At 46.3% G+C, this 13,634-nt stretch overlaps 1 protein-coding gene across 4 annotated transcripts in view; it reads right to left on the reverse strand.

The window, feature by feature from the left end:
* Positions 1-4,219: 4,219 nt before the first annotated feature.
* Positions 4,220-13,634, reverse strand: part of ints13 (integrator complex subunit 13) — a 98,704-nt gene continuing 89,289 nt past the window's right edge. For all 4 annotated transcript variants that reach the window (XM_072471854.1, XM_072471857.1, XM_072471856.1 and 1 more), the window contains 3 exons: positions 6,285-6,424; positions 4,964-5,099; positions 4,220-4,724 (listed from right to left, as the gene is read on the reverse strand). In XM_072471854.1, the coding sequence (XP_072327955.1) occupies positions 4,685-4,724; positions 4,964-5,099; positions 6,285-6,424 (316 nt within the window). In that variant the 3' untranslated portion in view covers positions 4,220-4,684. The remainder of the gene's footprint in view (positions 4,725-4,963; positions 5,100-6,284; positions 6,425-13,634) is intronic.

The following is a 13,634-nucleotide window of genomic DNA, read 5'->3' on the forward strand; positions in this document are numbered from 1 at the left end:
GCCACTTGAGTGGCAACCTTCAGAGATATGTGAACATGAACCCCCCCCCCCACCCCCCCAAGATCTCTCTGTTCCTCCACATTCCTCAGAACCCTGCCTTTGACCCTATAATCCGCATTCAAATTTTTCCTACCAAAATGAATCACCTCGCACTTATCAAGGTTAAACTCCATCTGCCATTTTTCAGCCCAGCTCTGCATCCTATCAATGTCTCTTTGCAGCCTACAACAGCCCTCCACCTCATCCACTACTCCACCAATCTTGGTGTCATCAGCAAATTTACTGACCCACCCTTCAGTCCCCTCCTCCAAGTCATTGATAAAAATCACAAATAGCAGAGGACCCAGCACTGATCCCTGTGGTACACCGCTGGTAATTGGTCTCCGGTCTGAAAATTTTTCATCCACTACCACCCTCTGTCTTCTATGTGATAGCCACTTACTTATCCAAATGGCCACATTTCCCTCTATCCCACACCTTACTTTCTTCATGAGCCGACCATGGGGAACCATGATTGTATGAGCTACAGTCCAAAAGACAACCACTGTCTGAAAAGATACAGGTGAATAAAATCGGATTTATTTTGTTATGGAAGCTTTAAATTATTTTGAAACTGCATAAACCGTTACCTGCAAGGCCAGAAAAGTTTAAAAATTAATCTTATATGTGCCCTTTCCAGGACAGTATGTGTGGGTTTTCACATAAAACAAATTAGTTCCAGAAGCCAAAAAACAATGAATTATTCAGATACAAAATTACTGTTGATTGGCTGAACCATTGCCCTGCACTGGAGACAAAGGATTCATGTATTAAATTACCCTGGAACAAATTAGTCTGCCATTTTTAATCAGCCTAAAAAGACTGTTATAACATCCTGCACACAGATAAAGAACTGGTTTTCTGCAAACACTGCTGAGGGCCGTAGAAATTTCTCATTGGTGCTTAACAGCCAAGAACTAGGTATGGCAGTGTAGTTACAGGACTGCACCAGCCATCTCGCGATGGCAATCTCAAATCCCAACATGCCAAGTGAGACGGAATGTGGCAATTTGTGAGAAAACTATGACAGCTGCCAGTGTGTCAAAATTAATTTCCTTCGGACTGCCGGTGACGGCGGGCGGGAGGCGGCCGCACAATGGAGGGCTCCCGGTCGGCAACAGCATTTTCGGGGATTTAAGCCCGGTCCCAGGGTCCGCGGTGGCGGCAGAAGGCACGGAGGAGGAACAGTGGAGACACAGGAGGAAAAAAGGAACAAAGAAAAATGTCGAGGGTGAGCAAGAAAACGGCCGAAAGAAAAACAGCTGGAGGACCATAGGGGAGTGGAAAGGTCACCGCGGGGTCACCAGGAAAAATGGAGGCTGGAGCACCAGGGAAGATGAGGGAGGTTTTGAGTGTGCTGGTGGAGGAGGCGGTTCCCCGGTGAGGACGGAGGTGGCGAGCGCAGTGGCGGAGGTGCAAGAGCAAGGGGAGGCGCTGAAGGAAGTGGAGGAGACGTTATTGCAGCACGGTGATCAACTTGCCTCGATGGGAAAGAGATGCGGAAGGTGATGGATACTAACAAGGATCTGCGAGGAAAAATGGAAGACCTGGAAAACAGATCCAGGCGACAGAATTTGAGGATTGTGGGGCTGCCCGAAGGAGTTGAAGGACCGAAGCCGACTGAGTACTTTGCCGCGATGCTGGCAAAATTATTGGGGGAGGGGGAGGATCCCTCCCGATATGAACTGGATCGGGCTCATGGGTCGTGGAGGCCTATACCAAAGGCGAGTGAGCCGCCAAGGCCAGTGACTCTGTGCTTCCGTAGGTACAGGGTGAAGGAGGTCCTGAGCTGGGCCAAGCAGAAGCGGGTGGTGCAGTGGGCTGGAGCTGGTATACGTGTATACCAGGACTTTACGGTGGAGCTGGCAAGGAGGCGGGCTGCCTTCAATCAGGTGAAGAGGGCACTGTACATTAGCAAGGTGCGGCATTGTATATCCAGCGAAGCTGAGGGTGACTTACAAGCTCAGGGGCTTTTATTTTGGAATGGCGGAAGCAGCGGAGGAGTTTGCGAAAGCAGGACTGTGGCAGAACTGAAAAATTGAGGAATGGCCATGTGCTGATATAACCTCATGACTGTATTTTCTTCTTTTTTGTATCACTGCGCGCGGGTGTAGAGATTAAAGGAGCCAATGTGGTATATATTTGGACAAGGGAAGGGACGGGACTTTCACTCAAAATGAGAGTTCTTTGGGGTGTAGGTGTATTTGCGGGGTTTGTGTGCTAAAAGGGGATCTTTGGGCTTTCCTAGGGCCGGGCAAGTGGGAAAGGGACCCGGGCGGGGGCCTCCACGTTGGCCGGTTTAAGCCGGCCAGTGAACGGGAGTGAGGTGGGGCGAGGGACTGCGGCCATCGGAGCCTGCCGGAACAGGGTCCGAGTGGTCTAGCCGGGGTGGAAAGTTGGGGAGAAGGAACCGAGATTGGGAGGTACAAGAGGCAGTGGACAGGAGGAGCTGGAGACCTGCGGTGGGGGAGAGCTGTGTAAGATTAAGGGTGACTACGGGTAATCCGATTCCTTTTTGCCATTTGTTTCTGTAAACATGCGGGTTGAGGTTTGGGGGTTGGTGGGTAGATGGGATCGTTGTTATTATGGGGACTGACATATCTTGCTGATTATTGTTTATTGTTGATGGATGTAAATGTGGGAGAAAATGTGAAAAAGGAGAATTTAAATTTGTTTTTTTTTAAAATAAAAATATTAGTGTCCTTCACATGACATCAGTCCTATATCAAGGTGGTTAACTCTTAATGCTCAAAAAAAAAGCAGTGGCCTGGCAAGCTACCATATACTTTTGATAACAGAAGAAACTTAAAGGCTTTGTGTCTGAATGCACAAAGCATTCGGAACAAAATAATGAGTTAACAGTGCAAATAGAGAAAAGTGGGTATGATTAGGTGGCGATTACGGAGACATAGTTATAAAGAGACCAGGGGCGAGATTCTCCAACCCCCCGCCGGGTCGGAGAATCGCCGGGGCCTGGCCTGAATCCCGCCCCCGCCGGTTGCCAAATTCTCCACCACCGGATATTCGGCGGGGGCGGGAATCACGCCGCGCTGGTTGGCAGGACCCCCCCCCGCAATTCTCCGGCCCGGATGGGCCGAAGTCCCGCCGCCAAAATGCCTGTCCCGCCGACGTAGATTAAACCACCTACCTTACCGGCGGGACAAGGCGGCGTGCGGGGCGATCTGGCCCCGGGGGGGTGCCCCCACGGTGGCCTGGCCCGCGATCGGGGCCCACCGATCCACGGGCGGGCCTGTGCCGTGGGGGCACTCATTCCCTTCCGCCTTCGCCACGGCATCCACCATGGCGGAGGCGGAAGAGACTTCCTCCACTGCGTATGCGTGGGAATGCCGTCAGCGGCCGCTGACGCTCCTGCGCATGCGCCGCCCGGAGATGTCATTTCCGCGCCAGCTGGCGGGGCACCAAAGGCCTTTTCCGTCAGCTGGCGGGGCGGAAATTCGTCCGGCGCGGGCCTAGCCTCTTAAGGTTGGGGCTCGGCCCCCAAAGATGCGGAGCATTCCGCACCTTTGGGGGCGGCGCGATGCCCGACTGATTTGCGCCATTTTGGGCGCCAGTCGGCAGACATCGCGCCGTTTCCGGAGAATTTCGCCCCAGGTCTGGGAATTGAATATCCTGGGGTACTCAGTATTTCAGAAGGATAGATAGAAATGTAAAGGAGGTACTGTAGCTTTGCTCGTAAAGGATCGGTGCTGCAGTGAGAAATGATAGAGGAATCAGAGTGGGTAGAAGAACGAGGGGAGATCGAATCAAGGTATACAAGATGATAAAAGGTATTGACAAAGTAGACGTAGATACTTTCCCTTGCAGGACAATCTAGAACAAGAGGTCATAGTTTTAGGATAAGGGCTGGCAGATTTAAAACAGAGATGAGGAAAAATTACTTTTCTCAAAGGGTTGTGAATCTGTAGAATTCACTACCTCAGAATGCAGTAGATGGCGGGACATTGAGTAAATTTGAGAGACAGATTTTTAATTAGCAATGGGTTATGGAGAACGGGCAGAAAAGTGGAATTGAGGCCAAGAGGAGATCAGCTGTGATTCTATTGAATGGCAGAGTGAACTCGAGCTGAATTGCCTAATCTTGTTCCTTGTTCTTATGTACTGCAGGTTGCAGGTTACTTTCTCAGTGTAATAAAGATGGGAAATAAACGCACCAAACATGTCAAGAACAAACTTTTAAAAAAGGCAGAACTGACTAACTTTATACAACAAGTGGTAAGTTAGATACAGTAGAGCAGTAAACAATGGTCCATATCCAGTTCTGTATATGTGTACAGAACAATCAGGAGTGACATATTTAATAAGTTAAGCAGTGAAATTTGTGTAAAGTCATAACTTTTATTTTTGAACAACAATGCATGTTGTGTAAATTTTGTGTAAAATTGTTGATGTATTCTGCAGTAGAAAATGCCAACTTTAACAAAGAGTAAAATCCTTCTGAATCGTCGCACACAGCAAAACGTGTAAACTTTGTACAATTTGTCGTAAGTCATTTCAGCAGCAGCATTTTGGGGGACCGAGGTCGAATTCCTTGAAATGTCTCCAATTTTTTGTGGAAATTATTCATTTACAAACAGCACGACAGCTGATCTGATGCTTCTGTAAAATCTTCCATCAAAGCTCTTCTTTATTGCCTGCTTCCTTTACCGTTTTCATGTGTATCAATTCTATAACACATAAAAAGACAACTTGTCAATGCACAGGCACTGATGAAAATATCTGAGCTACAAATACAAAACAGCGTCGTACAGATATTAGATATAATTATGGTTACACAAATCAGAACAGGACTAATTTTTAAATCCCGTCTTCAAAGAAAATAATTGGGACTTTATCTAACATTTTACCATCCTAGTATAGTACTCAGTAAGAAAATGCAGGCATATACAAAAACAAGACTACTGACCCATTTTCTTCCTTAAGATGCTGGTACAATTCAGCTTTGTTATTAACAGAACTTAAGCGACCAGCAAATTCTTGATGCTTTCTTGAATTTGCTGTATTGATCCGATTAGTCCACATTGTGAGCAAGGAAACTGGGCCTGGAGATTATCGAGACAGATTGGGGGGGGCGGGGGGAGAAGAGGAGGAGAAGGAGAAGAGAAAGAACGTCAGGGCCTTGATTAAACAATTCAAATATATTACAACTCTCTACCCACATTTATAAACATCTAATAAATTAGCCCCATATATTTTGCAAATTGTTCAAGTTAATTTTAATCTTAGCAGTTACAGAATTTTTCCACGATAAAGGAATGGGTGAGTGGGACAGATAGAGACAGACATTTTATTCATATCATTTGCACATATCAGCTGAGTGCAACTTCTGCTCATTAGAACAGATTTCCAGAAACTTTATTTTTAATGTTGCATCTCTATTAATTTTGCATTGATTACAGAACTAGAGGTAACATGAGGAATTTTTTTTTTAGGAAGCACTGATTGCTTCCGATTTGGAATGCACTGCCTTGTGGATACGCATTCAATATCTTTCAAAAAGGGAACTAGGTAAACACCTGAAGGAGAATCAAGTTACAGGGTTTCAGGGAAAGTATTTGGGAGTAGGCACTAACCGAGATTGCTCTTCGGAAAAGTGAGCATAGGTCTGATTGGCCAAATGGCCTTCTTCTGAGCTATGGTTGACTGTATTTCCTGTCTGCAAAGCCCTACTTCCTGTTATCATGTTTTTGTCATGCTTGTGTCAACTGACTCCAATTATTTACTCCTGTCCACACTAACAGAAATCTGAACTCGTCATATGACATTTATATCCTCCCACCAGTGGTGGCGCTAGTGTGTCAATTGTGTATCGCAGCTCCTAAACCTGCAGTGCCGCGAAGCTCCTATACTCCAAAGAGTGGAGCCTCTCTAATTTCCAAATTGCTGCAGGATTTGCTATTTCATATTGTTATTTATAATTGAACTCATAAAACAACTTCTATGTGGGGAGTGAATTACGCCCACACACCCTGGTCTCGTATCCTTCCCCACCTGACACCCCTGCTTCTGAAGACTCCAGATACTCTAAATCCCTCCCCCACTGTGTGAAACATCCTGCAGCTTTCGAATACGTTACAAAGAACAAATTCTGGTTATTTTTTGTACCAGTTGGATGTCACAGGTTCAGGTGGCATTCTGAAACACGTTAATCCAGCATTCTGCATGCATACTGGATGGAACACAGATTCATAGTATAACAAATACTCTTTAGTAACAAGGCATCTCACCTTTAACCTTTTCGAGAGGTTGTATTTCTCCAATGCTAACCCGAGGTTTTTTGTTCAGAGGCTCAGGGGAATCGGGAGAGTCCTTGATGATCTCAGCTTCAACCAACTCCTCCTTTTCCCGCTCGAGAGTTCCTTTCAGCCTTTACAAAAAAAAGTTCTAAATGACCATTTGTGACCGTGCTTAAAATTATGTTAATGTTTCACAAGATAACTCACGTTCACCTGACATCAAGCTTCAGACAAAGGGATGTAGCATTTGAAGAGCCACCATGTGATGCAATTGGTGCTGTGTCAAACACCAGTGTTTCTGTCAGGTCAGGTTGAACGCTGTGACAACCTTCCCTGCATTAAGATAACAGAGAAGAAAGGCTGTCACAGCGTTCAACCCGTCCTGACAGAAACACTGGTGCTTCATTCCTAGTTTATGTATTTGGTCATAGGACATGGTTAACACCAAGAAGGCAGCACTTATTCCCAATTATCAGGCGTCATGAAGTTTCTAAGAGTCAATCACACAGAATGGGCAGGAGTGGCGTGCTGGTCCGATTGGGTAGGAGTAGCAGATAACCTTTCTGGAAGGCAGTGAACCAGTGAGGTATTTAGAATCATAGAATTTACAGTGCAGAAGCTCTTTTGGTCATTTTTCTTCCTGATGTTTGCCCACATATTAACAGATTAATTGAATTCAATTTTGCACTTCCTATGCTAGGATGTAAAGTCTCAGGCTTTGGATTTTCAGATCATGACACCCTTGGCATGTCTTCAGTCAAGAAGCTTATACTGGTATAAGAAGATATCTTGATGGGGGCTACCTACCTGCTATTAATAGCATGTGGAGACCATTGAGAATGAAGAGTCAACAGGAAAAGTAAACCAATACAAGTGATCAATTTGTTTTAGGACATTTAGATTTCACAGCTTTTACAATAGGGAGATATTAGGAAATTGGATCCGGAAATGGGATTGAAGATAGAGTGGGTAATTTAGGGGTTAACAGACTGAGGGTAAAACTGTTAGCACTGAGTCAGAGGTATACGTCCACAATTGACCTGAGTTACATTGTCCCATTCAGACTTAAACTTGTTAATGAGAATAAACAGGATACCCTTGTTCAGCCGGGGTGATTCACTCAAGACCCGTTGTCCTCCGGGACACTCTGATCTGCCAGCCATTAGCCCATTACAGAGTCTGATGGCCTCTTTTGTCCATACATTGGAGGTTAATTGCATATTCATAGCATGGCCCTGTTCTTTTGTGTAAACGGGAATGGGCAATTAAAACAAACCCAGATTGCAAGGAAGTGTTCAAGTCTGGATACCCCAGGGCAGAACCATTGTTTGAGGGGCTGGGCGGAGCTCAGAGAAAAAAGAATCCTGTTCGAACAGGTGGAGAGAGATGGATTGAGGAAGCCACCGAGGGAGTAATGAAAAGCTGCTACTGAGGCAGGCTTTGGAAAAGGAATCTAAAGGAGCTACTATAACAACAGGTATATATTCTGTAAATGCAAGTATCATTGTTGCCTGCCTGTCTAAGTGCAGCATAGAGCTGTATGTCATGTTACGTGCTGTTTCATGGGAAATGGTGTGTTAGGGTTAAAAGATACATGTAAGCTGTTCTTGTTAGGTTTGAAGTTTAAAAGTTTAAATATTGTTTTTCTTTAGTTTTAATAAAGTTTTGTTTTTAAAAATAACCTATTGTGTTGCCCTATTATGTATTTTCTTTTTCTTTTCTTTTCATGTACTAAATGATCTGTTTGAGCTGCTCGCAGAGAAAAATACTTTTCACTGTACCTCGGTACACGTGACAATAAACAAATCCATCCATCCATCCATCCATTAATCCAAGGCCTATTTCTTATGCAATCACTCCTGGAGTGAATCGATCTTTCTGTATGTTGCAGCTCTGGTCCAGTATCTTAGCCACTGTTGAGGTCTGACCAGACATCTGTAACACAGCATAACATTTTCTTCCCCAAAAACACTACAGCCCACATAGCTTACAGCGGGAGTGTTATCACTTTTGCCCATTACATATGTTGAACAGTGTATATACAAGTGCACTGCTGATGATCACTCCATCACAGACCATAAACTAACTACCCTATACTAATCAGGAATGTGGGAAGTGTTACTGGAACTCAGCGATCCATAATTCTGACCGTTCAGACTTTTTAAGGAGCATTTTACACATTGGTTATGATGTATTTTGCAGAATGGTCACACTTGATGGGGTGTGGTGCTTCCATCCCAATGCTATCTGCAGAAATCAGCCAGCTTTTCATCTGCTGAATTTCCTGTATGGCTGCATACCAAGAAGTCTAATAGGTAATTGTGTCATAAGAGCAAACCATGTACCGAACATCTGATCCTACCCAAAATACTCAACATGTTTAATTAACACATTGTAAGCAACAACATTGGCAGCAACTGTGGCAGTAAATAATTTAGTTGTCAATTTTATACAGTGACTGATTTGAACGTGGGTCATTTACGTAGCAGGGTCTTTTATTTCCAAACACATCCTCCCTGACTGACTTAAAGCACTGTAAAGGAAAGAGTTGTGAGTGCATGGCGCGACTGTAACTGTCCAGGTATATGTTCTGCTGCGTTTTAATCTGCAAGCGTATTTTGTTGTTAATATGGTTGAGGGATTTTCTTAACACCTTGCACTTATTTAGCATTTTTGATGCAATAAAACCTCCCAAGGCACTTCACAGGGATCTTATAAAACAAGAAAAACGTTAAGAACACCAGCAGGAACTCTTCAGTACATTCACCGACCTGACCAAATATTTGACTCGGAAATTGCAAGTCTTTGTGAAAGTCCAAGAAACTTCATTACAATTCTTCAATTGCTTCGTGATGATATGACTGCAACCATCCCGAGTGGGAGATCTGTAGCCATCTGGGATGGCCACTTCCAGAATACAAAATGGATGTTTGCAAAGATTGCAGGGAACTATAGACAATGCTAAGAAAACAAGCAGGCACAGAGCCTGTACGTGTATTGGGACCGCAGCTCCCAGGCGAGACTGAAACTGTAGGTCTATTAGCATATTGATTGCCCATCTCCAGGAACAAAGGGGAGATATTCAAGTAACCGATCTGGCGCCAGACCTCACGGCGCCAGTTCCCCAAACCAAAAGCACAAACAAAGCCAGGCCAACGGCCACCTAGGACACGCCCAGCCATCAGGGCACCCACACCTTTATTGGTCAAGATACGGCCCAATTGTTTGGGGCCAAGTTCAAGGTCCGCCCAAAAGTGCGCGAAGCCCTTTCAGGTATAAGAAGGCGGCCCCAGGAGAGAATCGCTCTCTTGGACTCGGCTCTCAAAGCAGAGAGACCCTTCCACCAGCTACACCAGAAGCAAGTAAGTCCAAGGTCAACGCTCGCTACCAGACCAACGGCCTTAGCTGTTCTCCTGTACCACTTCAACCCCAGCAGCCTCAGATCCGAACAACGGCCATTGTTCCTCTGACTGAGTGGGCACCCGAAGCTAAGTATAGGCTTTAGCATTAGAGATAGTTTAGTCTGTAGTATTTTGTGCATGAGTAGATATTGCTGTGTGTGTAAATAAATAGTATTGACTTTGAACTAACTAACTGGTGTGTCGGCTCTTTGATCAGTATTCGGGTTTGAACCGTGTGGCAGTATCAAAAGATACCTGGCGACTCTAAAGCAAACGTAATTAGGATTAAGGAAGGCGACCATATTGACCGCCATTTTTAGAACCAAATAAAGAGAGCATCATTTACTGGCGACATCTGACGGGACTCGACCTAGAAGTGGCCTAGTCAGTCCAAGAGAACCCAAAATTTGAATTAGAATCCAATTGGAAACAGGAAAACCAAAAGTGTAAGGACAATACTGATCAAACCTCCAAGATTCGGAAGTGTGTTATTTGCATGCGTACTAACAGGGATATAAGGTAAACCTGAGAGATTTTGTTGCGTAAAATTGTCGGGAGTTTTGTAGGCCGGAAATTAGCGTAAGCCGTACCCGTGTTACATGACCACTTTATCACCCCCTGTTCCAAATTCGGTAGAGACCACAGAGATAGAGAGAGAAATGGCAATGAAGGCAATGGAACGCCTTATGAACCCCCAGGAATTCGAGGTCGCAGCGACCAGTAGAGTAGCACATGTCCCGTATGGGAAGAGGAGATCAGAAAATATCTCAAAGGGAAAGGATGGCCCCTTTGGAGTGAATTCTGCGCGAATGAAGAAACAGGTCCCGGAAGTATAGGGCATACTTGGTGGGAGAACCTGACAGAGATCCATAGGAAGAGCTTAGGGAAAGCTCGCAAGCCGATGGCAATCGTGTCTTGCTTGGCACAATTGCGAGGCACAGAGGAGAGCGCTCCGTAGAGAGATTGAGGAGAGAGACAAGAGTAGTGAAGGAGATGTGAGTGGATACGAGAGAAAGAACAAGGAACTGAGAGAGCAGTTAGCGGCGAGGGACAAGGAGATGGCTGATGCCAAGCGGGCACACCAATCTTGTCTCGCCCATTTGAGCAGCTTTCAATATGACAAAGACACGCAACGCGCGATGTTGGCAAGACAGGAAACAGAACAACAGATTGAGCAGTTGCAGAAACAGTGCAACGACTTAAAAGCAGCCCTACGAGCACTCCACACTTCCACAACGGAACAAAGGCAGAGCTCGGTAGATCACGCAAAGTGCCGGAAGCAAATTGCAAAATCTGCTTTCTGTTCAGAATGGGTTTCAGAGCACGTTTGGACCCCAGTTAGATGAAGAAAATGGCCCAGATTGGCAGGAGTTAAATGAGACTGCCCACAGGTATGCACATGGGACATGTACACAGGACAGACCCCAGAAACGGAAAGCGCCCCAACCCCCGACTGCACAAGCAGAACACACCCCTATGAACCCTGTAACCACACACCGCAGGGCCGCAGCAGAAGGAAACGCAGATTTCCTATACACAACCCCATTAACCGTCACTCAATTACGGGACGCGTGTGATAAAATAACACCTTTCCTCCCCACATCGGACCCCCACCAGTTCTTTGCAAGGGTAAAACAGCAGGCGACCATGTACGGCCTGGTGAAAAGGAGCAAGTGAAGCTCACTGTTTTGAGCCTCGACCCTTCCCGACCCACAAAATGTAGGAGGAGGCACACTCCAAGAATTGCACACAGCGATCCTAGATGCGATCGGCTTTAACAAAGGAGACCCTGTAGAAGGCCTAAACAAGTGTAGGCAAAAGAAAACCGAGCACCTCACAGCGTTTGCAGGACGTTTGTGTATACATTTCACGGCAGCATTTGGAGAGTTAGCCCGCGCCCATTTGTCCCCAGATAATATGGCCAAATGGACTTGCATCCTAGTCTCTCATGCGACAGAGAGCTTGCGCAAATTACGACCCCTCAGACGAGGCCCACAACGAGAAATGGGTTTTGAAAAGATTGTCCCGCACTTGGGAACAGTCCATCCAAGGCAAAACTGCATTTGTTAAAGCAGGGGAAGAGCAGGCAGACATGCATCCAGTTAGGATGCACCAGAACCCTGCATGGGTAAATGAGGGCAGGAACAGCCCATAGCAAACCAAATCCCAGGAGTGTTATAATTGCGGCCAATTAGGACACTACGCACGAGAATGCAATGCCCCCAGAAGCAGCAGAGAAACCAACAGACAGGCACCCTAAATAAGAATAGGGCAAAGCCAATCCACAGTATTAGCTCCCATGCGGACAGCACAGATATGAACGGCACCGACTGACGGTGTTCGGGCTCCCCAACGTGGGTCTGCGACACGCTTTGGGACAAGTCCGGTAGACCGGTAGTGGCAGGCACAGTCCGGGGACACCCCGTAGAATTCTTTTGGGACACAGGAGGGTCCCGCACCAGACTAAACTCCTCCAAATGTTTCAGCGAGACACGTGGCCCATGACAGACACCATTATGCTCAGCGGTTTCACAGGGCATTTACAGCAGGGACACATTGCAGCCCCTGCCGCAATCAAGATAGGGAACATTAAAACAAAACACCCCGTAGTTCTGGTCGATCTACCCCAGACAGCCGAACACATTTTAGGAATTGACTTTATGAGCTCCCACAACATCTCATTTGATCCAGTCAATAAATGTGTGTGGAGAATGGCAAAGGCAGCACGAGCCCATGCCACGCTCGCAGTTAGAGAGAATGAAAATAGGATCAGTGCAGTAGGAGACTTCTGGTTCGACCCTCGAGCCATTAGTCAGGACAAACAAGTTAGGGCAGTCCTGTAGCAACACAAAGCAGCATTTGCACAGCACAAGCACGACTGTAGCAAGATCGCTGGCTCAGTGAATATTACAGGTCCCGACACCAGACCACAAAAGCAGTACGGTTTCCCCCAAGAAGCCGAGGGAGAAACCTCAAAAGTGATATAGAATTTGCTTGCTCAAGGCGTACTCCGATCAAGGCCTCCACGAACAATGCACCAATTTGGCCCGTCAGGAAACCCGATGGATCATGGCGACTGACCATTGATTACCGGGAACTGAACAAAGTAACCTCAGTAGCAGCCCCCACCGTAGCCACGAGTCCTGAGACCATGCTCAAACAGAGGCTACAGTCAAAACATTTTTTGGTTTTGGATATTAGCAATGGCTTTTGGTCCATTCCATTGTATAAAGCGTGCCAATATAAATTCGCATTCACATTCCAGGGACAGCAGTATACGTGGACGTGCCTTCCACAACTCCCCCTCCATTTTCCACCGACAGCTGGCAAATGGATTAGCAAAATTTTCCCGACCCGATTGTCTGGTCCAATATGTAGATGATCTGCTATTACAGACGGCACAAAGGGAGAGCACATTTCATTTCTCGCCGAACTTTTAGGACTCCTACAACAAATTGGCTGTAAAGTGAACCCCAAGAAGGCCCAGATTTTACAGGAAAAGTGATTTACTTAGGTACAGTAATCACGCATGGCAAACGCGAGATCGAGCAGAAAAGAATTGACTTGATCATCAAATTACCCCTGCTCCATAATGTCACAGCCCTCCGGTCATTCCGAGGACTGGTTGGCTACTGCAGAAACCATATTGACGGTTTCGCCACAAAAGCAGTGCCGCTATCCGAACTTCTCAAGAAGCAGGCACCTCGGGAATGGCTTCCACAGCACACAGATGCTGTGGATGCTTTAAAAAGAGCCCTCAGCACAGGTCCCAGATTAGCACTTTCCCCGTACGCAATTGAGGTTGCAACTACCGACCGAACCGAGGCCATGCTCCTCCAAGAACGACCTGATCGATTAGGCCCCGTGGCATACGCCTCACGCATATTAGATCCAGTCGAGCAAGGATTTTCTGCCTGCGAAAGGCACCTGCTCGCAGTTT

The sequence above is a fragment of the Scyliorhinus torazame genome, chromosome 13, assembly GCF_047496885.1.
Source record: "Scyliorhinus torazame isolate Kashiwa2021f chromosome 13, sScyTor2.1, whole genome shotgun sequence".
In the NCBI taxonomy this organism is placed as follows: Eukaryota; Metazoa; Chordata; class Chondrichthyes; order Carcharhiniformes; family Scyliorhinidae; genus Scyliorhinus; species Scyliorhinus torazame.